Source organism: Morchella importuna, assembly GCF_003444635.1.
Source record: "Morchella importuna strain M04M26 chromosome Unknown Morimp01GS029, whole genome shotgun sequence".
NCBI lineage: Eukaryota > Fungi > Ascomycota > Pezizomycetes > Pezizales > Morchellaceae > Morchella > Morchella importuna.
The window spans coordinates 453,565-474,242 of record NW_025763426.1 but is presented as its reverse complement, the minus strand read 5'-3'; the positions used below and the strand labels follow the sequence as shown (position 1 = coordinate 474,242).

At 45.0% G+C, this 20,678-nt stretch overlaps 6 protein-coding genes across 6 annotated transcripts; 4 read left to right on the top strand and 2 right to left on the bottom strand.

The window, feature by feature from the left end:
- Positions 1 to 1,963: 1,963 nt before the first annotated feature.
- LAJ45_08416 (uncharacterized protein) lies at positions 1,964 to 2,977 on the bottom strand (the record flags this gene model as incomplete). Its single annotated transcript, XM_046117966.1, has 3 exons — positions 1,964 to 2,386; positions 2,451 to 2,702; positions 2,783 to 2,977. The coding sequence occupies 3 exons, from the start codon at positions 2,975 to 2,977 to the stop codon at positions 1,964 to 1,966; spliced, it is 870 nt and encodes a 289-aa protein (XP_045968892.1).
- A 2,732-nt stretch (positions 2,978 to 5,709) lies between these two features.
- Positions 5,710 to 7,664, top strand: LAJ45_08415 (uncharacterized protein; the record flags this gene model as incomplete). The annotated part of the gene is made up of 4 exons (XM_046117965.1): positions 5,710 to 5,821; positions 5,889 to 5,966; positions 6,038 to 6,615; positions 6,672 to 7,664. 4 exons carry the CDS (start codon positions 5,710 to 5,712, stop codon positions 7,662 to 7,664), a joined length of 1,761 nt encoding a protein of 586 aa, XP_045968891.1.
- Positions 7,665 to 10,411: 2,747 nt separating this feature from the next.
- Positions 10,412 to 11,638, bottom strand: LAJ45_08414 (uncharacterized protein; the record flags this gene model as incomplete). The annotated part of the gene is made up of 4 exons (XM_046117964.1): positions 10,412 to 10,585; positions 10,641 to 11,027; positions 11,089 to 11,414; positions 11,473 to 11,638. 4 exons carry the CDS (start codon positions 11,636 to 11,638, stop codon positions 10,412 to 10,414), a joined length of 1,053 nt encoding a protein of 350 aa, XP_045968890.1.
- A 1,794-nt stretch (positions 11,639 to 13,432) lies between these two features.
- Positions 13,433 to 13,750, top strand: LAJ45_08413 (uncharacterized protein; the record flags this gene model as incomplete). The annotated part of the gene is made up of 2 exons (XM_046117963.1): positions 13,433 to 13,655; positions 13,719 to 13,750. The coding sequence occupies 2 exons, from the start codon at positions 13,433 to 13,435 to the stop codon at positions 13,748 to 13,750; spliced, it is 255 nt and encodes an 84-aa protein (XP_045968889.1).
- Positions 13,751 to 17,081: 3,331 nt separating this feature from the next.
- LAJ45_08412 (uncharacterized protein) lies at positions 17,082 to 18,087 on the top strand (the record flags this gene model as incomplete). The annotated part of the gene is made up of 5 exons (XM_046117962.1): positions 17,082 to 17,238; positions 17,303 to 17,353; positions 17,414 to 17,520; positions 17,584 to 17,685; positions 17,752 to 18,087. 5 exons carry the CDS (start codon positions 17,082 to 17,084, stop codon positions 18,085 to 18,087), a joined length of 753 nt encoding a protein of 250 aa, XP_045968888.1.
- A 664-nt stretch (positions 18,088 to 18,751) lies between these two features.
- LAJ45_08411 (uncharacterized protein) lies at positions 18,752 to 20,357 on the top strand (the record flags this gene model as incomplete). Its single annotated transcript, XM_046117961.1, has 7 exons — positions 18,752 to 18,760; positions 18,827 to 18,835; positions 18,933 to 19,004; positions 19,088 to 19,246; positions 19,306 to 19,842; positions 19,907 to 20,035; positions 20,100 to 20,357. The coding sequence occupies 7 exons, from the start codon at positions 18,752 to 18,754 to the stop codon at positions 20,355 to 20,357; spliced, it is 1,173 nt and encodes a 390-aa protein (XP_045968887.1).
- Positions 20,358 to 20,678: the final 321 nt, after the last annotated feature.

Below are 20,678 nucleotides of genomic sequence, written 5' to 3'. Positions count from 1 at the left end.
AGTAAATTAACTAAATTAACTACGAGTGCGAGCCCCGTGGCCAATCCGCCCTAACTCAAATATTCCCAAGGAAAATAAGGGAAAATATCCCATGGAGAATTCCATCGAAACATTCGGCTTGACACATATCGATCGATCGTTCTTCGGCTTACATGTAGATATACAGCTACATAGGGTTACATGGTTTCTAGATCGATTGTCTAGAACATTTGCAATTGGGTCGCCCTGGATTCGTTTTATTTCTTCTTGAGATATGGAGTCTCTTCAGACCAAAGTTACATGGGGTTTGACTCGACACTGAAGGTGGCAAGATACATCATCCATGCTAACTCATGTACTCGCCAAGCCTTCGCAGCTGGTTGTCGGTCGTTACGGTAGCAGCTAACTACATCTAAATAACTAAGCGAGTAAACTTAGCTTCTCAGATGTTAAGCGAGAGAGGTTATGACATAAACTCAAAATTTCCCCGGAGCTAGGAATATCGCTGGGGTTACTTCCGTGCTACATGCCATGAAACTTGATGTTCGAGGTTCGAGATTTGTACAGAGAACGGAAGTTCTCTTTTTCCAACTCTGGGGGATATCGGTTTGATTTTACCAACAGTTGCATGAGCCGGCTCAACCGGTAGAAAATAAAGAGGATAAGTGACACATCAGTACTTGGGTCTTTACGTACGACATTGGTCATATTTTTATTCCCTATACTCACGGCTACGCTGGGCTGCAATACCGAAAACCAGGGAATGGAATTAAGACTAGTACTATATATATATATGGTAGCTAGTAAGTAGCCTTAAAATCCGAAGTAGGTATTTGGCTTTGGGATGATCCGGTACAAAAGATTCTGAGTATATCTGAGACGCCCAAAGGTACATAGCTCAGTCCTATGATAGTCCTCGTCAGTACACAACGATAATAAGGTACGGGAAAGACCTTCGAAAGGCATGAACGCAGGTAGGACGGGTCCTATGGTGGTGTTATTGCCGAATCGTAAGTTTCAATGGTTGACCTACCTGCAATTCTTAATGTTTAGTGAACCAAACACAGAAAAAAGAGTACCACCCCCTCGCCTATAGCTACGATAGTTTTTCTTCATCCGGTCGACGCTCCGCTCTGGCTTATTCGCCGGTGGATAGGCCGCCAATAAGGCCTGTCTAAACGGCTTGACCCCCAGTGGGTCCCAAAAGTATATATCACCCCACTCTTAACGAAACGTTTTGACTCTTTGCGTATCACCCATATATAGTTCTTTGACTATATGTTATAAGCTATCCAGGAATATATTTTAGATGAGCAGGTTCGCACTTTAGTTGAAACATAATTAGCAGCAAATCTTATTGAGCCCGAGTGATATTTCATGATCTAATGACCTCTATTTATCTCTAGCTATTAATTGACGGATATCTCTAGTAATGGTGGGATGCAGGGGACTCAGTCAACAGAAATTTTTCGCCTTTATTCAAGACATGACTACTAACACTACCCATGGACAGACTTAGAGACAACGCCTACATTTATTTTTACCAATATCTAAGAGATGATGTGTACAGAAAACCTTGTTTAAATATTAAAATGTGGTTTTTTCTTTGTTCTCGCTTTGCTCAACGACAAGCCATCCAGATAGCTACATACGATCCTATTATCTCTGGAGTTTGAATTCCTCTTACCAATATATCATCATCCCTGGATCTCTTTACGATCGACGCCAATATAATTGGCTTTTAAATAGAACATCTACATACGTATTTATATCAAGTTTAACGTAAGAACCAAATTCGTTCCATGATTCATGTATCAAAAAAATATATTAACAAGAACCGATACCCGTGCTGTAACTTGATGATATTTTATTACTGGTGACCTCTAGGTCTTTTGAGGAGAGACACTTCTACCTACCATATATACATTCATCCTCGACTTGAGGGGGAGCAAGGAGGAGAAGATAAGTCCACATTTATCTCGCCTTACTTCTCCCTAACACTTGTGCCTGGGAAGCACGTTCTGCATATCCTCTCCTCATGAGCAACCAAGTTCGCATGCCCCTTCACCGCTCTCATCAGTCCCGCCTCGCCCTCATCCCACTCCGTCGCCAGCACCAGATGGGTATACCCAAACACAGCAGCGTCGAAGTACCCGGGCTCCTCCGCACCAAAAAACCACTCATCCTCACCTAGCACCGCCGACAGAGCCGAAACCGCGGACTCCGCATCAGCATAGATGTCATCCGGGTTGATGATACCGCCTGGGCGAGCCTTTAGAAGCTCCTTAGTCGCGGCGGCCTGCATCTGATGTGATAGGATCAGGTTTACGGCACTGACCGTGGTGGAGCGGTACTGCGGCGAGGTGATGGTGACAAAATTGGTGGGAGAGAGGTAGAGAGAGTGTAGCTGCGATTCTGTTTAGTGACACCTGACATGTTTATTGTAGGATGAAGACGAAAGTTGAACCCACCCACGCATCTCGTATCTGCGAATTCAGCATCGCCAGAAATGCCTGCACCCGTGGTTGTTCCTTCTCGGGGATCTCATTTGGCGCACTCCCATTTTCGGCAGCCCACTTTCTCAGCGCACCCACAGATATTGTTTTAGTGGCCGAAGAAGGGGCCGCAGCAGCAGAGATGAGGAACGGTAGCGCGCCGGAGGGCGAGGCATGGTTGCTTGAGGGAACGATCCTACAATCGATCCCGCAGAGTTTCAGATATGTCTACAACTCAACAACTACAGCCTCAGATAACGGTATATATAACGATTGGGTTTCGGTTTCGGGTGGAGGTTTGTACCCACCTGCCATTTTAGACAGCTTGGGTTGAAGCTCGGTTTTCCAGCTGCTGCGTCTGCAGGAGTGGTGAAGACGTACAGCAATGGCTTGTCTTTGCTGGGTTGGAGATATCCCGATGGTAGAGGATCATCGGGGAGTATGAGGAGTGGAAAGGAGTCAAAGACTCGCTTTAGCATAGGGGGGATGTTGAATGACGACATTTGGGAGGCTTTGAATTGGATGAGGTTATTTTTTCTTTGCTACAGACCCTCTTTGAGGTGAAGGTTTGAAGAGCCGCATGACTAATCGCGCTTGGATCATGAAATATCACTCACAGTACAGTGGTTATTGAATGGAATGCTGAATTAATTGCTTTTTCTTATTACTCGGCTCAAACCTCAACGGCATGACATGCCATGACCGTGAGAATATGCCCCTTAATATGCTTCTACAGCGTCGGTTCCTGTTTTGCAATGCGATCTTACTGTGTGCACAAATTAAAGTTTATCTTTCCAATTGATCTTGGTTGTACAATTGTGGCTATGTAATTAATCCTGGCCGTTGCCCTCCTTATCGCTCTGCCGAGAACAGCAAAAAAACGCACAACCCCTCTAGGCTATGTACAATCGCCAACAACGCCACGAGGTTTCAAATGCTTAAAAACGCCCACTCTGAAGGTATCTGTCTATATGGAGAAAATTCTCGGGGAATACAACCCGCACCCCACATCTCACCCACGTGGTCGAGCGTTATTGTAGATTGAAGCTTTTTTTTTTTTTTTTTTTTTTGATCATGCCATAGTTACACACAATCGGCTTGAAAGCCGTCCCCCTCTGGCTTTGCCTTGCCTCGAGACGCTACTAGCATTTGATCTTAGCACAACATATGTGCATTCTAACGGCGGGGCCAATCTTTCGTCAAAACTCGAGGCTTAGAGTACAGACACGAGGTTTAGAGTGCAGACACGAGGTATAGAGTGTTTTGTGCTGCCAATGAAGGATTAAGCTCATGGTAGGCGAATGCTTAATCCAAGGCTCTGGATCTTCGAATGGGGTTCGTCCAATACTATGGTGATCTAGGTAAGTTCTACGACCCCGCGTCAGCATTGTTCGGACGAAAGCATAAATATGTAATTGAATGATGAAGCAATTAGCTACACGATTCACCCCACGCGTATGTACCCCTAAGATCTGTCCTACCTCTAACTCTAATCTTCTAGATCATACAGTGTCGACCGAGGCACTCTCCTGATGTCAATACCAAGCCATAGGGCCGATGGTGTTGACATCGCAAGGCTGAAACTGTGGTACCGTACCTGCATCCTCAAGTACAGCGATAGGAATAATCTATGGAAAAACCAGTTATATGGTGTACAGATATTTCGCCATACAATTTCACCCCCCCCCCCCCCCCGTTTTTCCATAAATCATTCCGGTCGCTTTACTTCGGTATCAGGGGTAAGTGAGTAGAACGCGGCGGTTCATATTCGCGAGCAAAACAGCTTTAGCCACGCTGCCACGTTCTACTCACTTACCCTTGATACCGAAGTACTCTACCTGTTCTGCTCCCTGCCACATCTGTAAGCCACACCGGACGCATCATCCAATCAACGACAATAGGTATTCCAATTGACCTTCTTGGCTGTCTTCCCCTATATTTTGTTTTACCCTCTTTCTCCTGTAACTGAGGGGGAATGTTCGTTTATGTTGGCACATAAGATACATGTACCGGCAATAAAAAGAATAAGTACAGCATGTAGATAAAGTAGAGTAAGGGAGGGGCTAAATTTTTTGGAAAAAAATCAGATACCTAACCCTGTAACTTTGGACGTTTGGCGTGTAGGGATGTGAATGGTTACATGTTGCTGGAGAGCAAGCTGCAGAGAGCGATATATCACTAAACTACATGTAACGAACCCAAAAATAAAAACAGCTAACTTATAATTACTTTCGCAGATCCAACCCTTAAGAGGCAACTGGTAGCTCCTACGGTACCCGATCATGTATGTAGTTGATCTATTCAAGATAGATACCTTGTTTCGCAGTTATGTGTGCCAGAACAGTACCAGGTATCTAACTCCCTGGGCTAGTCATAGGACATCGACAAAGACAAAGGCGATAACCAAACTTCAATCTTCATTCTAGGGCTGTGCAACCCAAGACGGAGTTGTGCATATAACCTTTTCAAAATCCAGGTTACACGGTGACACATCCTATAAACCACCATTTTAACCGTGGCAAGGCAGAGATTGCGAAACCCTTCTCCAACAATTAACAGTAAATTTAGCTAATCAATTAGCCACGAAGATTTTTTTGGTAAGCGCTCGGGAAATTCGAAAATCAGCTACTTTACACCACATTAGCTACATGTATGTAGCTATTTTTTTTGGCAGTATTTACTCCAGATTATTCGTTGCACGTTTGTACAAAGAATACCGCAGTATGCTATTTGTAGATACAGTTGTTGGTGCATGAGTAACATACTATATTTCGTGATTTGATACTCCCCTTTTAATGCATTACTGTAATCGCCAGCCGCAGCCGGCCCTTGCACGTTGCAAACCAGAAAACAAACGCCTATCTACATAACTATTGATTCGAGCATTGCCTCTTCATAATATACAATACTAGTATGTATCTGGTAAGTTCCAAAGTCAGTGATTGAGTATAAACTTTAGCCTTTTCGTCTGTCGTATCCAACTGTCCCCCATACGCGGTATATACCGAGCCATATACAACGCACCACATAAACTAACCCCTTCAGCCCCCTGGGGAAATTACAAGCAATTCTGCACGAGGCGGGGGGGCGGGTGCCCTGACTTTAATCTAGGAACAGTAGGGCTCCCCAGGCCCGTATAAAGGAGATGTTTGGATAACCAGGTCGATGATATAATTGACACCCTTCGATCGACTTTTCACTTTTTGATTGTTCAAATTTCAGTGATACAGCAAACATGGTGGTCCTCAACAGATTCGCCATTTTCATGGCTACAATATCGATATCGCTCCTTGATACCTCATTAGCTACAGATCTTGAGGATCTTTGCAGTAGACGATGGAGCTCAAGTAATAGGTCTCCCTCTAGATAAAACATTCAAAAGGATGTATATACTAACGTTCCTAATCCATATAGCTACGGTTGTAGGGGATAGGCTTTACATCAACGGCGGCCAAAATCTTGTCAACAGCTCTACCAAGGAATACAAAGCATGCACGTCGTCTTAGCTCTACGTCTCTTTGGGCTGACCAAACACCCACGACTATGCTAACTTTGTGGGATAGTTGACAGCATCCAATACATCGACCTATCATCCTCCTGGAAAATCGATACACCCCCACTAAACACCCGTTCTAAACCAGACGATGTCACCAATGTTAACGAGGCCTGTGCCTGGAGCGACGGAAATAGCTTCTTCCAGTACGGCGGCTGGCAAACAGAGAAATCTCAGGAAACCTTCAGACTCTGGGAGCTTGATCCCAGCACCTCAGAAACATCGTGGAAGGAGGCCTCAAGTGATAGCAGTGTGAATCGACTCGCATCAGGCGGATCCACCAATGCTCCAAAAATAAAAAAGTCGTACGCGTTTGGAGGGTTTCAGGACCAGGCAACCACAAGTGATCCCTGGTATTATCCGCTAGGGAAGATACAGGGCGCCCCTGGAAGGCCCGATCTTATTGAGTTTGACTGGGAGACAAAAGTTACGCGAAATGTGACTTATGAGAATAAGTCGGATAAAAATCTGACTGTTGTGGATGACTCGTTGGTATATGTACCGGTCGGGGAATCGGGAATTCTGGTACCAATTAGTGGGCGACCAACCCTTCAGACCAGTAGCTCTACCGCTACCTATGAGAATATGGTAATATTGATTCGTCTTTATCCTGATATTACATTGGCTAATACATGGATCATCAGGCGAGCTTTGCTGAAATTCAATTCTTCGATATTGCCTCATCAACTTGGTACTCTCAGGCTGCCGTAGGCACTAATTCACAGGGAGATATCCCAAGCAATCGAGTGGAAGCTTGTTCAGTAGTTCAAGCCGCCCCCGACAAGTCCTCTTTCAACATCTACATATTTGGCGGATCCGTCGCCGACCAAGGATCGTCATCCTACAATGATCTCTGGATACTGTCGTTGCCTTCATTCAAATGGATCAAGGTCTACAACACTGCTGATTCGGATGACGATATTGCGGGAGCGCGTACATCCCATTCATGCCAAATTATCGGCAATAGACAAATGGCAGTAATTGGCGGCGCATTCAGCTCTTCCGCAATATCGCAATGCCAGACATCCCCGCTATTCGTCTTTGATACGTCCAGTTTATCTTGGAAATCCGAGTTCAATTCATCTGAGGCTGCATATGTTTTGCCCAAGGCCATTACAGATGTGATCGGCGGTGATGAGAGCGGGAACCCAGATAAGGACAAGAATAAGCCGAGCGCCTGGACCAACCCAGCTGTTGAGAAGATATTCTTCACTAGTGATGGTGTGTCAACGACAAGTCAAGATAGTCCAGCGTCATCATCCTCATCGTCCTCATCGTCCTCGAGCTCATCATCAGGCACTTCGGATTCGGCATCTTCGTCGGGATCTTCTGATGAAACCAAATCCTCGACGCCTGCTGTAGTGGGTGGTGTTGTCGGTGGATTGCTTGCCCTATTAGCCGGAGCAATCGGCTTCTTATTCATGCGCCGACGTCGCCGCCAAAAGGAAAAAGTCCAGATCGACCCCCCAATGTTTCTCGACCCCCCAATGTCTCCTGATCATATACAGGAGCTCGGGGCGGGAGGTGAATTGCACGAATTGGGGGGAAGAGATAGTAAAATGGGATATGGCCCTGGTGCCTTCTCAAGAAGCACTGAGTATCTACCGCCACCAGCAGAGAGAGTTGAGATGCCATAATCGAGGGCACAAAGTCCAGATCTCCCTTCGGGTTTCGGGTTTCGAAAAACTGGTGTCCAGATAATCCCTTCATCTGCTTAGCGGTTTTTTTTTTAATTATTTTTTTGCTGGAAATATGTATATGTAATTTCAAGGCGGGTTTTTTGGGGGCGTATAGAAAGAACTGTAATTTTCTATCATGTTTGTGATGAGCTGAGGTCTTCTGTATTCTATATGATTGATCAATTGATGAAACGATAGTTCAGGTTATTCATGTGGACAACGAATAAGGTTCCGGACCCCCCAAAACAATAAGTTATTAATCAATCAGTCAGGTCCAGACCTCAGCCGTCAGCGTACCCACTATAGACCACCTTAGGTAACTATTGCTGTTCACGAGGCCTTGTAAAAAGATTCTTTTGTAGTGTTAGTAATCGCCAGTACAGAAGACGCTGGGGTTGATACAAGTTGAATGAGAAAAGACATTAAGATGAAGTTTATGTGTCAATTTAATTTGATTCCTAAGCATGTCTTTTATTTGATCAAGGGCTGCCGAATAATCCATCGAAATAAGCATGTAACCACGCGCTTTCCAACGTTGTAACTCAACACCTCATCACCTCTATCTAAATTAAAAACTTATAACGCCCAAATCAAGGGACGAGTGATAATCCATGCTCCCAGAATCCAAAGCGAATAAGGCTAGGTGTGGGAAGCACTTGGTTATCAAGCGCTATATATGAACGCCACGTGGCTGCTTATAATACCTCTACAATGTAGGTGCATATATGCATAATTGGTAACACCAATCAAAAGCTTACACTTGAAAACATTTCATTGTATTGAAGGGAATGATAAAACAATTGTATAGGATTCAGGGGCATGTACTCACTTACTCGTAGTTTTTTGACGTTTCCGGACGCGACCACTATTGCATGCCATACAAAAGATAGCCTTGGCGATTTTTTTCTGTGTATGCAATAGCAGTTGCGTCCGGAAACGCTATGAAATTGCGAGTACATACTCGCGCGGCCGGTTTGAAGCCGCTCAACAACGACTAAGAGCTCACGTTTTTTGCAGTATTCAGATCAATTACCTTTTTTGTCTGAGCGGCTTCAATCCGGTCGCTAGAGTACTTAAGCATAAACTCTCCCATATAGCCCGAGATACAGTGATATTACTATGGTATATACTGATCTATTATCTGCCGTGATCTCTTCCTGCAGGTTTACTATATCCTGTCCCTTCATCCCACATTATGCACGTGACGTGAAACGTACAGGTACATATCTTTCTATGATATAATCTTAAGGGCAGTTTCAGCTCGACCGGCCAATTCGGTGGGCGAATTACTCACCATGCAATGTTAATATTTTTATGGGAGACTGCCTCAAGTCAATACAATATCTCCACAATATATAAATATCAGAAAGGGATTCGTTATGCAGCTAAACGTTGTTTCCGTCCCGTACTTAGGGTTTGAGATAGTCCGAATATAGAGCACTATGGGTTTACTCATATTTCAAGGCAAAAATCCCGACAGCAAATCATTACCCGAATTGTAGTGCTCAATTGCGGCTCAGGGGGGATCTCCCAAACCCCCCAAGCGCTCCCAAACCCCTCCAAACCAGCGTCACGATCCATCACTAGCTCCCGGATTGACAAATGTGAAGACCGGATCACCCCCACTCATGCAAAACTTGAGATACTTGCCACATCCTACATACTCAGAGATAAGTCCGGAAAGTTTTACCAACCAATTTGTTATTGCATCGAGATAACCCGGCCGGTCGATCCCACCCCCGTGTTCAAGAAGCGGGGCTCGATTGGATTCGATGGCGAAGTAAGATAAAGTATATCCGGGTCAACATATTAGAGACTCCATGATGAGAGTATTTCTATGTAAAAAGCAGCTGGAAACGAGTGTCAGAAATAAAAGATGAGCGATAACAGCGGATTCGACAAAAACGATTTATACCAAAGGCAGTAACGCCATACCCGCTGTTTTAGCAGTTCTGATACCCGATGAGACGGTGTACAGCACATAAGAAGCCCCGCATCTGATATCATTAAACGTTTAAACACCGACTGGCTAGGATGGCTAAAAGCGAATCAGTCCGCGACGTTGCAACGTTGCCGGCAAGCAAGAGTCGGCCACTCGAAAAGGCCACTGCTCGCCAGTATTCTTGGTCAGTAGTGCCTGCAGCTTTAAGGATCATGTACATAGTTAGCCTGGATACATACATTTTCACATGTATCTCTCTAGCTCTCGCTTTTCGTCTGTTCGTTCGTTTGCTGGCAGCCGATGCATACTGTACATTCCTAAAACACACAGCTGGGCAAAACACCTCACCATTCCGTCCTTGCATATGTACCTCGTACACATACCCGGTAATTTATCTAGTCGGTCAGTTGTTGATATCATTCACATATTCGGACCATGAATGTCGAAGCGCAAAGGTTGTAGATATGAATGAATGATTCACTATTTTTTTTCCTAGTTCCAATCCTTCCTTTTCCCAAGGTAGATTCATAGTGTACTTCTTTATAAGCACATAAACTCGGACAGTACAATAAAAATGAAACCCAATACGCCAGAATCCCATACCAGGAACAGGTAACTAAAATGAAATACAAAAATTCGCATCAACGTGAGAGGTTGTCTAATTCCACCTCGCCAAGGTCTTGAAGGTTGTAAAAAAAACACAAGGGCATATCGCTAAACCTCTTGAAAACAATATATCGATCTCTGTGATCCCACTGCAGATTTACTGGGAGGTGGCTGGCTCAGCACTTGATGAAGCGGTAGAATCCTTGGCCGCAGGCTCCTTGACGGAAAACGTCTCGGGCCAGAGATGTAGCTTGTCCTCTTTCGAAGCATTTCGGACAAAGCGAGGTACCGCCTTCTTCTTGATGGCTTTTCTCCAAAAGTTGGCGCGAGGCTTGGATTCAAAGTTAGAAAAAGTTACTCAAGTCTTTAGAGATAATTATACTCACGTTGTACTGGACAGGTTTTCCATAACCTTTGGTAACCTTCTGGTCCTCCCGGGTGATGTTGATAATCTCCTTCTGAATATCGGCAAAGGTATCGAAAGCAATATACGGGATCTTATTGTCCCTGCAGTACTCCTCAAGTCTCAATCCTCTTCTAGCAAAAAGGACGTCTGCTTCACGGGCCGCTGCAAGATCTGAAACGCCATCTCCGACAAAGATAATTAGAGGGCATGATCCGTCCTCACTTTCTGAGGAGGCGATAGTTCGGTATTCCTGGATTGAAGCTGCTTTATCGTGACCGAGTGGGGTATCATGGCGCCAGACTGGCTTCCACTGTGATCCATCTGCACTGATTGTGGCGTCGTTCGCGATAATATCGATGAATTTCGACTAAGGGGGGGAATCAAGAGTTAACCGGATGTAACAGTAAGGAATGGTGGATAGAGCTTACCTGTTTCTTTCCCAGGAACTCATCGAGAACGCGGCGAAGGATTGGCTTCAAGCCGGCCGAAATGACGTTGAATGGGATGTTGTTCTTGATACAAAAGTTGTGGAACTCGAGGAACGCAGGGTCGATCTCCAGAGCTCCCTTCATGACATCGAAGCCATCGTCGAACGGAACGTTCAAACTTCCCCACATCTCCTCGGAGACTTCACGGAATGACCTTACACCATTCTTAATCTCCTCGTCCAACTCCTCTCTCCTCTTGGCACCACAGCCATGGGCATCAAACAAGATATGTCCAGTGTCTTGCATGAAAATGGTGCCATCGAAATCTAGAAAGCTCGTTAACAAACATTCTCTAGCACGGGCTCTCACCCAAAAACAACACACCTGAGAAGATGATAATGTCTCTCTTCGGCCCAAGATCCCCATCTGCATATTCCAAGCTCTTTGTTGGTACTCTAAGGTCCTGGACCTTGATCTCTCCGGTATGGGGCTTGGCTCTTTCAAGCTCGGGGGCATTAATTGGCTGGGTGTTTACTACAGCAGGTGCCATATTGATTTTCTTTAGGTGATAGGTGGCTAAAGTTTATAAGGGAAAACTCAGGTACTCGAATAATGAGTTGGGCGAGAAGTAGAGAGATAAGGGTGAGGTGGTTGATAAAGTTTACAGATCTTACAACCCGTAGACTAAAAGGTGGATGGGTAAAGGTTGAGAGGTGACAGTAATGGGGGCGAGCGGGGGTTTTTATATCACCATTGACTGAGCCCCGGTTTTGTAAAAATACGTACAATAATAATATTAGTGGATCATGGCCATCGTAGCTACATGCTGATATGGGAACCCTTTCAACACCACCCCGCCTCCCAGAACAGCAAAGCAAAACCCTGCAACATATCGGGTGGAGCCAACGATAACTACACCACATGTATGTATCATGTACCCCCCTCTAAGATGCATTGGAAGCCCGCAGAAAATCGCACGAAACAGAAAGCACTAATTCTAACCCCTTCCTCGTGTATCTGTACCGGCAATTCCTTGAATGCAAAATGACGATACAAATTGGCCAGACCCTCAAAGCATACTAGCCAAGTTCCGTTGGACCCTGGAAAACTGAGGGTTTAACCTATTCTGTATGGAGCCGGTGGAGCTAGGATATGATTTCGTATCATTTTTTTCTGCTTCAACCTGCACGATATCGATGGCAACCTGAGATCTTTAATACATGCATGTAGCATCCAATGACACTTGTTCTCCGCTTGCCGTCTGCCAGATGAAATACAATTGGGGTATGAATAAAGTGTGGATTACCTACTTTCTGGCGTTGCTATGGATGTGCTTAGGTAGGTATCAAGGCACAATTATCTAGAAAAAGCAACACGTCGTTGATTCGGTTAGGAACTCTACTGTACTCTAGTTTGCACTTGCATCCGAGTGTATTTTTTGGCACCGTCGCCACTAATTCTTACTCCAGCCCTATCTGAACATCCTACCTAGTTGATATTGCAAAAACCTAGCTATAGTTGTGGCGCGTCGTAGCCCAACGTCAGAAATCGCTCGTCAACTTATCCCAGCTATTGGCAACTTATGTTATAGTGAACATGCCGCGGGGCCGCAGCAAAAAAAAAAAAAAAAAAAAAAAAAAAAATTGAGCCGGGCTTTGCATAAATAAATGTTGCAAGCGTCTCCGGAAGAATCAAATTGTTTCAAAGGGAAAAAACCGTGCCTGGAAAGGCTCATAAAAGACCGATGGTAGGCAGATTGAAAGATCCAACTGTAATCTTCCCTGATTGCTCATACATATAAATCCATCTCGGTTGGTTTGATACGGAACGAGCAAAAAGAGTGGACATCTTGCTGATCAGCCGTCGTCGGTACAGGCTGGGGAAGAGAGGGGAATCTATCGTCAAAGTTCCCTATCGATTGGGAAAAATAGCTACCCTGTCAGAAAAAAGAGGCTGTGTCAGATATAATCCTCATCTTTTACTTCTGAGGCACCTAAAATGCCGCATCAGCAATAAAGAGATGCTCGACCACCCGCTAAGCGCGAACGCACAATATAGAGTGATTCCCTGCAGTTATGTATGAGGGTTTTCTCCATAACGAACATACCTTTGTACAATCGCGAAATCCAGTTTGTGAAAGGGGCTGAGAAGGCCAGTGCACCTTGAAGAGGGTAATAACTCTGGTGATATTTGCCGCGGGATAGCGGAGGACTTTGAGTATTTTGAAGAACCTGTGTTCCGGCACGTCCCGTTAAATTCGCAGATCAGATTCTTATTGAGCTTGGTATCTTATCGGGGCCGGCCTGGCGCACGCCAATACCGAACGGGCTGAAGCGCCCCTGAAATGGTGCCAAGGTTCCGCCTGCAGGGAGTAGCTAGCGCGGTTTCAGTGACGTACAGCTATGACGTCAAACCGCCCCTGCCGTTCTTCGGCAGGCACCCGCACGTGGAGACACTGGGCACCAACGTAACCTTCCTAAAGACTTTTCGAAAACTTCACAAAAAAATACATCGTCACTATGCACATTCCTGCTGGAGAATATTGAAGCCGAACGATCACTACACTAGTACGTCTTCCATACAAATCGAGGCTGCACTAGACAACTGACCTGGAAATGTCGAAGTACAAGCTCCTCAGGAAAGCTTCTCTTGCAAGAATTAAGCCCTGCTACATGGTCACCAATGTGTCATGACAGTGACCAAGGAAGGGAACGCATGTATGCAGGTAGATTCTCTAGGTACTCCGGGTACTTGCCGGGTGGCTATTGCATACTAAGGGGGGTTCATGGGAGTGCATTACGAAGACAAAGGAAGACAGAATTTTAAATTATGTTGTCGTATACTGAACTCAATCCCAAGCTTGGGTAGAGTACATAACTTTGTGTGGGGTGAAGCTTAAGTTTAGGAATCAGTAATCGTCTTCCCTCGATGATCACCTAAGCTCACCCTCTACGGATCAACTCACTCAGGGATCTTGACAGGTACATTAACCATCCACCGGGATGTGAGGATGAAAATCGGTAACCATGTTCACCGGGTCCTTTTCCGCAGATCCGATTTTTTTTGGTTCCGGTAAATTCTAAAGAACATAACAGGAGCTCGCTCAGTTGGCGAACCACAAGTGGTTATGGTTATAATACGAGCAAACTCTATCGCCCAGGCATCGAGATTCCATTAAAACCATTCGCTACAAGGCTTAACTACTTCCTGCGAGGTGTTCGGATGAGATATGAGTCCACCACTTGGTTAGTATCAGCATAGCCTTACGGAATATATGTGTGGAGGTAAATGCTATCTATGGCGATAGATGCATGCAATGCCGACTTCTAAATTGCATTACAATAGCCCATACCCGGAGCCGGTTGGTAAAGTCCCATAGATGCTATGGGTTCATATCGAAAGAAAAGAAAAAATTCAAATTTTTTTTATCGTATCGGCCCCATCTACCAATCTCAAAATCTACACGCTGACCTTATGAAAGAAATACATGCATTGCCGTGCATGTTTCTCGGTTTTTTTTGGTCTCTTGGGGTTCTGTGTCCAATTAGAGCCTTTGACGTGCACCTGACGGATTCTAAGGTTTTCTTGTCTATAAGCTTAAGTATTCTTTGTAGATATACATAGTTTTCGCTAAACTTGATTTCGTTCCTGAAGGTATTTATTTTTAGCCATTTAGGCGTGTACTACACCAGTCCTTGGGATCTTCAAACCCCACGACATGTACCGCTCAGGATCTCTGGCTAGTGGAGCTTCGATCTTTGACATAAATCCACAAGCCTATCACCGATTACGAATAGTCATCAAGGCTTTAATCGAATAAGATAAGACCTCTCTTGATTGGCCAAGTATTTTATACATCCTCTCTACCAGTCATACCCCATTGGCTTGAACACTGCCATCGCTCATTTTGAAAAAGAAATTCTATGATTTAGCGAACCCATGTCCAGGCTCGAGTCTTGAACAATTGAATCGGCCATGGGAACCCCTCAAGATCGACCAGTAAAATACAAAAACTTCTGGTGTTCAACAAGATGCATCCGCTCAACTCTTCCTAGTGGTTTTAACCTATCATATATTTACATTACCTCATGCAGATAGCCCTTGGTACGACAACATCGAGGCTTACAACATACTAGAGCTGAATGACGAGGTATACTTCTATCTCTTAAGCTTTGAGTAGTAAGTAGGAGCCCTTGACTAGGTCTATATTATACGTATGTCAACTACTGGTACCAGAAAACCGCACAGGGCTATAGGTCAGAGTGGTTATCTTAATTTCAGACGGACATTATTAACGCTAGGTTTTTTAGTTCTGAATTGTACCAGGACAGGATTAGCAAATGGCCAGGGAGGGGACTCGACCGCTCATGTTGATAGTACACTGATTTGAATTAATGGCACCGCATGATATCTCCTTAATGAGGATTGGTGCTTGGTAAGGTATGATATTCATGGCCCCTGCTAGCCATAGTTATCAGATAAAATGACTGCATGTAAGTATTAATATTGCCACTTTCGAATACGCTGGTGTGATTTTACGAGAAAGATTGATATCGAATAACGATTAATGAATGTCGAATTTAACAGCATTCATAATCATGTTCGCATAAGTTAATCTCGTTATCGGGGCTTGTGACTATGACAAAGCCGGTTAAAATAAAACAACAGCTAGGATTTCCTAAATGTCTGAGTTAATGTTTAATGATCAAAACACCATAAGACCCTCTTTTGTCATGAGTTTACCCCGCTATTTTGTTTGTTTGTTTTGATCATAACTAATCAGTCCAGTTGCACCAATGCAAGTACCACTAGAGACAGACGAACGATGTGAGTAAATCAATCTGTCAGCTCTGCAGAAATTTTTGAAATGATCCTGCACGCAATCAGCATCGCAGTCGGTAGGTTTTCAGCCCTATAATTACGTCACGCGCGCGCCGACTCTACAAAGGGTCGAGAATTTTCAAATAACAAAGAACGGGCGAATTGGTATTGTACCTGGAGAAGTCACAAAAGGGGCGGAGATGTACCTTATAACCAAAATCGTTATGCTCCTTAACAAGTATATACAAACATGCGTAATCAGCGATCACACTCCAGTAAAGACATGTATCTATCAATCCAAAACCGGAACGTAATTATAAATGGTATCAGACGATGCAAAAGGTCACCCGTCGTCCCCTTTTGAGCGAGGTTTTCGAAAAGGGTAGAACCTTTCGGGTAAAAACTCCAATATCTACCGGATTTTCAATATCAAAACAATCCAAAACTCGATGTATCCCACACCCAGCCTCTCCCTTAATGTCACACCTGAGCTATGAGTGGTGGATATTCCGACGGCTAATATATAAAGGGTGAATGCGGTAAGAATGAAACAATTATTATAATTTTAGTTGGTAGCGGGGTGCTAGCAGCGAATAGAACAGGACGATTCGAAAGCTCGAGGTGTTTTGTGGACCTTAAGAAGGTTTAGACTGATCACCACAAGCATTAACCAGGCCGATCAGCAGTTGTCCTGGAAACGTGAACTGAGGCTCCGCCCCTTGATCTTGGCGCTTGTTGACACTGCAGCCCTCCGCTACTCATCTCACGCATCACGCACATAAGCACCTACAGCCTGCGCCCTACAGTAGCTCTATTCCTTTTCTCTCCATTCCCGAGTGAAAGCCCCCTATCATATTCCATACCCCCCCAACCTCATCCCCATCCCATCACATATCGTCCCATAGGATCGATTTATCTCACTCAGCTTCTTACATCCATCACACAAAATCGATCTACTCTGCTTAGCTACCCGCATAGCTGCTGCTGCCGCCACTTTACGCGTTTTGCTACACACGCATAAACCAACACCAAACAAAACAAAACCAACTTAATCCACCCCGAAACGTAGATCAATGGAGCATCTCCTGTCTACATCTTTTGACCTCCTATCCTCCTACGATCCGGTGCACATTCGCAAGGGACTACGATGCCTTGAAGGTTTTCTAGCGAAAATGTGCCTCGCAAACACTGGTGCTTCAAGTCACGGTGATAAACAGAGACCGAGTTCAAACCCTGCAGCTGCAGTTGGGAACCAACCTGTGGCCAGCAGGCCAAAGGATGTTGTATTTAAAGAGTTCATGAGATTACAGAACGGGTTTGAATATAATGGTGAGTTTTGTCGATGCGCAAACAAGGGAAATAAATAATAATAAGGAGGCTAATGCGGCTGCAGTCACGATACGCCTAATCTCATGCTTAGAACGTTTGCTTGGGAGAACGACTAGTAAATACACCCTTCAAATTCGCGTAGATCTAGACAATAACTGACGTTTGGAACATGCAGGTGGTCAAAATAATCTGTTGATTCTTTCTACCCTTGACTTGATTCAAGGGTTGTTACTGCTCCATCCTTCGTCGCGAAAGTTGTTCGCACGTGAAATTCATATGAATGTTAGTCCGCTGAATCCCCCACGACCTCAAACAGGTGGCATGCTGACGAACCGTTATCTGTAGGTTCTATTGGATCTCCTGGATACCGACAACAGTGGGCCTGTCCAATGCGCAACTCTGTTGACGCTTGTATGCGCGCTACTGGATAACCCTGCGAATACTCGAGTAAGTAACTCCATCCTCCCCCCAGTCACCACCTGCATGAACGTTTCAATACTGATTCCTTATCAGACATTCGAAGTCCTTGATGGCCTCGCAACTGTTACCTCACTCTTCAAGCGTCGCGACACTCCTAGAGAAGTCAAACTGAAGATACTGGAATTCCTGTACTTTTATCTCATGCCTGAGACGGCGCCAGGATCCACGGATAAATCTAGCACGCCATCGAAGCACAAGGTTGGCGAAAAGACTGCTGGTGACAGACAACCGTCCAGGACATCCAGGAGGAAGGATGACATCAGACTGGAGAAAACAACCGAAGAAAAGCAAAGGATGCTTGGGGAGTTCATGAGTAATGTTGAGGGTTTAGTGGCAGACCTGAGGGAAAGCCAGCCATTTGGCATGTAGATCTTTCGAGGGAGTAACAGGTTGGGTAGGCGATATTTGGCGTTTTTGACCTCGTTTTTTTCTTCTTTTTTTTCTTTCTTTCTTACAGCTGTGCTGGGGATGGGTGTTCAGGAAGCAATTGGTGTATATTACTTAGTAGTCTAGTTAATCGATAAGTGTTTTGTAAAACCCAGGCCCAAAAAGATAGAAAGAAGGAGAATTACCAATTCGATAGGGTGTAAGAGTCGGCGCTTAATTTTCTTATCTCTCAACTGATACCGCGATACCCGTGCTCGATAGCTCGTAGGTACTGAAACAACCGGTGCAGGGTTAGGGTTTCGATAAGTGAATTGTAGTTCTGAATCGAGCACAAAGTAGAATAGGCGTGCTTTTCAGAGTAATCAAATGTGCCTACATGCGTTTTCGCACAACATCATGTATAAACGATCTGTAATATCTATTCGTCTACACGCTTACTCCCCATTGTCACAGCTAGGGTTACCCTACTTTCTTCATCTTCAGTCGTGACTGCTGGTTCGCAGCCCTAGGCCCATTGACTAAGCACAACCCACACCCACACTATTTCGCCCCACTACAGCGATTTCCATGAGGCAAATATTCTAACTTCACAATCTCAACCCAACGACAACAATCAAATTCGACAACCGACCAGAAATAGTTCGAGATGTCCCATGTAAGTTGTTATTCTCATCTTCTCGAATTGGAGGTTTTAATGCTAACTTTGACTTTTTTTCAATAGAGAAAATTCGTATGTTCACCCACAACCCGCCGAAAATAAATCCTTGAAAAAGATCGACGGAATGGTTCAACAATGGATTTGGGAATGGATATTGATGGTGTTGTAGGAAGCTCCGAGACACGGTTCTCTTGCGTTCCTCCCCAGGAAGCGTGCCGCCCGTCACAGAGGAAAGGTTAAGGTAAGAAGTGCATAGAAGAGGTTGCTTTTAGCTAGGAGGGAAGGGAAGTTTGGTCACTAACATTACTTTTGTTTCCCATCTAGTCCTTCCCCAAGGATGACCAGAAGAAGCCTGTCCACCTCACCGCTGCCCTCGGATACAAGGCTGGTATGACCACCATTGTCCGTGATCTTGACCGACCCGGTGCCAAGATGCACAAGCGTGAGATTGTTGAGGCCGTCACTGTCATTGACACTCCTCCTGTATGTTTTCCAAGGGTTTGGTGGATTTTGGAGGGAGCTTTCAGACTGATGCGTTCTAGATGATCGCTGTCGGTGTTGTCGGATACATCGAGACTCCCCGTGGTCTCCGCTCTTTGACCACCGTCTGGGCTGAGCATCTCTCAGATGCCGTCCGCCGTCGTTTCTACAAGAACTGGTACAAGTCAAAGAAGAAGGCTTTCACCAAGTACGCCAAGAAGCACGCTGGTGAGGGTAAGGCCATTGCCCTTGAGCTTGAGCGTATCAAGAAGTACTGCACCGTCGTCCGTGTTCTCGCCCACTCCCAGGTCCGCCTCACTCCTCTCAAGCAGAAGAAGGCCCACCTTATGGAGATCCAAGTCAACGGTGGCACCGTTGACAAGAAGGTCGACTTCGCCCGCGACCTCTTCGAGAAGCCAATTGAGATCAGCGATGTTTTCGAGCAGGATGAGATGATCGACGTTATTGCCGTTACCAAGGGTCACGGTTTCTCCGGTGTTACATCAAGATGGGGCACCAAGAAGCTGCCAAGGAAGACACACAAGGGTCTGAGGAAGGTCGCTTGTATTGGAGCCTGGCATCCGGCTCACGTGCAATGGGTGCGTCAAATTTCCAGTTTGGAGAAATTTTGCCCAAAAATAATCCACTAACGATATTTGATAGACTGTTGCCCGTGCTGGTCAAGACGGTTACCACCACCGTACCTCCGTCAACCACAAGATCTACCGTATCGGAAAGGCTGGCGATGCTGGTAACGCCTCTACCGAGTTCGACGTCACCAAGAAGACTATCGTAAGTCCTCAAAACAGCACATTATCCTCAAAATAGTTGATATTGGAGCTAACAAACCCCTTAGACTCCTCTTGGTGGTTTCCCCCACTACGGTGAGGTCAAGAACGACTTTGTGATGATCAAGGGTTCATGCCCTGGTGTCAAGAAGAGAGTCATGACCCTCAGGAAATCCATGTTCATCCACACTTCTCGCCGATCCCTCGAGAAGGTCGACCTCAAATGGATCGACACCTCATCCAAGTTCGGTCACGGACAGTACCAGACCAAAGAGGAGAAGCACGCTTTCTTGGGAACCCTCAAGAAGGATATTGCCTCTGCTTAATTTTGTTTCTTGTGTACTTTTCTTGTTCTTGTTCTTGTTTCTTGTATGGTGGGGGTTCGGGGATCTATCAAAAAAAAATTTGAAATAAACGGGTTCCAAAAGCATTTTATTTTTTTGTTATGAAGCGAACGAATTTCATCAGGGTTTTGGCAAAACAAGATTGAGTGCAATAGTTGGAAAGGTGATACACCGCCCGAATATTCTCACACTCATGTCTTTTCACCGTTTACCCCCCCTACTCGTTTACTTACATCAATATCCATGACCACTGCTCAATTACTGAGAATTTCCTTAGTTACCAAATAAATAATGAGATGACCT